At 37.9% G+C, this 3,379-nt stretch overlaps 1 protein-coding gene across 1 annotated transcript in view; it reads right to left on the bottom strand.

Moving 5' to 3' along the window:
• Nucleotides 1-483: 483 nt before the first annotated feature.
• Mgam (maltase-glucoamylase) overlaps nucleotides 484-3,379 on the bottom strand; it is a 111,411-nt gene continuing 108,515 nt past the window's right edge. The window contains exon 95 of the mRNA XM_035450910.1: nucleotides 484-1,290. Coding sequence (XP_035306801.1) covers nucleotides 1,216-1,290 — 75 coding nt within the window. The 3' untranslated portion in view covers nucleotides 484-1,215. The remainder of the gene's footprint in view (nucleotides 1,291-3,379) is intronic.

The following is a 3,379-nucleotide window of genomic DNA, read 5'->3' on the forward strand; positions in this document are numbered from 1 at the left end:
GGAGTCTTTTTACTCATGCCACTTTTATGGTTATTGAAGATTGAATTCAGATCAGGCTTGTGTGGCAAGAGTCTTTACCTACTGAGTCATCTTGACAGCCTAGATTCATATTTCTTTATACACATTTTATCTAGTGTTTTAATCAATATAGTTGCAACTCTTGTTTTGTTTTGTTTTTTTTTTTTGTCAGAGTTGATTTGTACCAAGTACAGAAACTGCTATGATTCTTAAACAATATCTAAAGCTTGTGAGAGAGTCATTACAGAGATGTCGGGGAAGGTGACTGATTAGAAACCATATTCCATCCATTCCTGGACTGGACTTCGGGCACTCCGATGCCATCAGGAACAAAAGAGACAAGTTCACAAGAGTCTGCTGAACTCCAGGAAACCTGACCCCTCTGTGAGGTCCCCACAAACAAACATCACAACATTGAGAATCTCTTATAAATTCACTTGCTTTATTTTTCTGTGGCATATGAATCATGTATGCTTGTATGAACTGTTGTTATGTACATGAGATATGGTCAAAAAATAAGATTTATACCCTTCAAAGCTCACTTCTATGACACATCTGATTTTGTATATCTGACTTCTTCCTTCAGCTCTACCTACTTAAATCCCCTTCGCATCACCTTGGTGTGCTTTAAACATGTCCCCAAGCCCTTCTTCTCTTTCAAATGAGTTGACTCTCCTTTCCCCCCCACACACAAGGCTACTGTTAGCATGACTCTTGCTCACGCTCTCGCCTCTCGTCACCTCACATCTTCCCAGAGCCTTTACCATGTTCTTTTACTTCCTCCTCCACCACACTCCCAGCATATCTGTCTCTGTCCCCTATACCAACTTGCAGAAGTTCCTTCTGCCTAAGTGTTAAGGTTTTGCTTAGCTGCACACAGGGGCTGCCATAACAAGATTCCTATTTTATCTTTAGGACATTGGAATCCCTTGCACACAAACATATGCTTCAACATGGATCTATTTCATCTTCACATCTTCAATGAATTTCATATAATGAATCATATATACCATACTAATTACATAGATACATTAAAGTGACCCAGAGATACTATCTTTGGGAGCCATGTACATACATTAAAAACTCCACAAAATATTCTAGCCATACTGGGAATGAAACAATTGGTGATACATAGCAATTATGTAATTATGAAGTATAAATAGTTTAAATCTGTTTGTAGTATCCTGATCTAAAAATTTATGAAGAGTTCCATGTCATTGCCTCAAAACGATGCAGGCCAATTCCTTTGGTAGTCACATTAACTTTTAGTACCTGTTGGAACAAACAACAAGAAATATATTGAGATTTGTTGTCTAGATTTTCCTGTACACAAATGAACAGGGTGTAAGTCCCTGAGCCACATGGCCTTAATGCCAACTACTGTTTTACTGTCAGGTGTGGAGGGTGTTTCCCAATCCTTAGTGTAGAACAATTATTCTGTGACAGGAATGGGCTCTCAATGATTCAGTTTACAACCACTGAGAACAAGTGCACAGGCAAACTGAAACTCCATCTTCTGCTGTCTCCTCAAAGAACTCACCCATTGCCTGGGAAGTCTAATATCCCTGCTTCTTATGGGCAAACACTTTTGAGAGGCTTCATCAGTAAGCAAGCTTTGACCATTCATAAATCAGTTCACAACAGAATAGGGCAAAGTCCTTTAAGAGACCTTTATGAAGGTGGTTGACAAGAAAACCACAGAATAAAGAGAGAGACATTTTAAAATTATAAAACTGAAGAAAAACTTTTCCTCAGGCCTAGAAATCAGAAAGCATTCATATTTAGTACCCTCACACAAACACACACACACACACACACACACACACACACACACACACACACACAGAGAGAGAGAGAGAGAGAGAGAGAGAGAGAGAGAGAGAGAGAATCATGGGAAGAAGTGCTCCCATTTACCACAGTGTGGCAGATGCTGGTACTGAAATCCTAAGGTTCTAATCTTAACTTTGATAGGATGAGAGAATGCTTGTAATCAGCAATTGTAAAATTACTCAAGCTGGACATGTATCCCAGCATGATTGCTGTTGTCTACATAAGTGGAAACATCATTGCTAACACTGATTGTGAACATATAGACTGCAAACCATCCAAACGGTGTTTCAGAAAGGAACAAGTCATAAGATCAAGGCATAAATTGGGTTAGAAACTTGTCTAATATGTGTTTAGTGACTTGAGACAAAACTTCAGACAAAAGCACTAGACTGTTTTTCATTCTTGAGATCTGTTTACTTTAATCAATGTAGGATATAACTACACTGCAAATATTTTAAAATCAGTATTTTGTCATATCTAGGAGTGTCAGGTTTTGGCATTTGATTTCATAATTTATTTTATTTGTAAGGTCGGTAGCAGACCTCATGGGACAACATGCAGGTAGTATTTTGGGTGGCCACATATTTGTATTGAGACTCAGTCCATAACTGCCTGCACAGCATTCACAAAGCCCTGGATTGAATCCCTAGGATTTTTAAGAAATGTTGAATCAGAGCACCCTTGGTAGGAAAGAAGAACTGTCTTAACTGATCTGCATCATACGTATCTATTTTGAATAACAATATATTAAGGCACAAAATAATAAAAATATCCCAGTCCAAATATATAAAACGTGAAAATAAACATTACATATTAGTTAAGGTATTATATTATATTGTAATGTATACTTTTCGGACTGTAAAAGCTATGCTTCTGGTACCTCCTCTGAAGAGGATGTGATCCACAATGTTCCTGTCAGGATCAGGTGAGAACAGGTGCTGAGTACTCAGGTCCTAGCTGTGGTTGTCGGGAATGCTACTAGTATTTTTTCCAAATCATGTAACAGGCACCACAGCTGTGTTTCACACGTACTTAATCTTTATGACAGTACTACTAGTTGGTTGCTACATCCTAGTTATTATGATCAGTCATATGCAATTCGTAAGAATCGGGCCTTAAACTCAGGTCTCAGGTACATCAAACTTCAAGGCATTTAAATAGTTTCATGCCCACTTTCTTTAATAAGAATTCTAATGTTTTATATTATGGCACTTTCCTCTTATACGTGCTTTTTTTGTGGTAACTGCCTATGAATTCGTTTTTTTTTTTCAAAAGTGTAGACTGTGAGCTTTCATGAAGGTAGAAAGTGCTACTCATGATACCTGAAGAGAAAAGCAATCATCAACTTCACCCAGTTGTGAACATCACTGGCTACAATAACCTGCCTGTCAAGACATGCTCATGAGCACAATAATGGCATTAATGTCATAGGAGTAAATAACCACTTTAAAAAAATTTTAAGGCCCATTTTATGATATGGAACCTATACCTGACACTGTCAAGGAGGTCCAGAAACTGTGGTTAGATAGGT

This window comes from Cricetulus griseus, assembly GCF_003668045.3.
Source record: "Cricetulus griseus strain 17A/GY chromosome 1 unlocalized genomic scaffold, alternate assembly CriGri-PICRH-1.0 chr1_0, whole genome shotgun sequence".
In the NCBI taxonomy this organism is placed as follows: domain Eukaryota; kingdom Metazoa; phylum Chordata; class Mammalia; order Rodentia; family Cricetidae; genus Cricetulus; species Cricetulus griseus.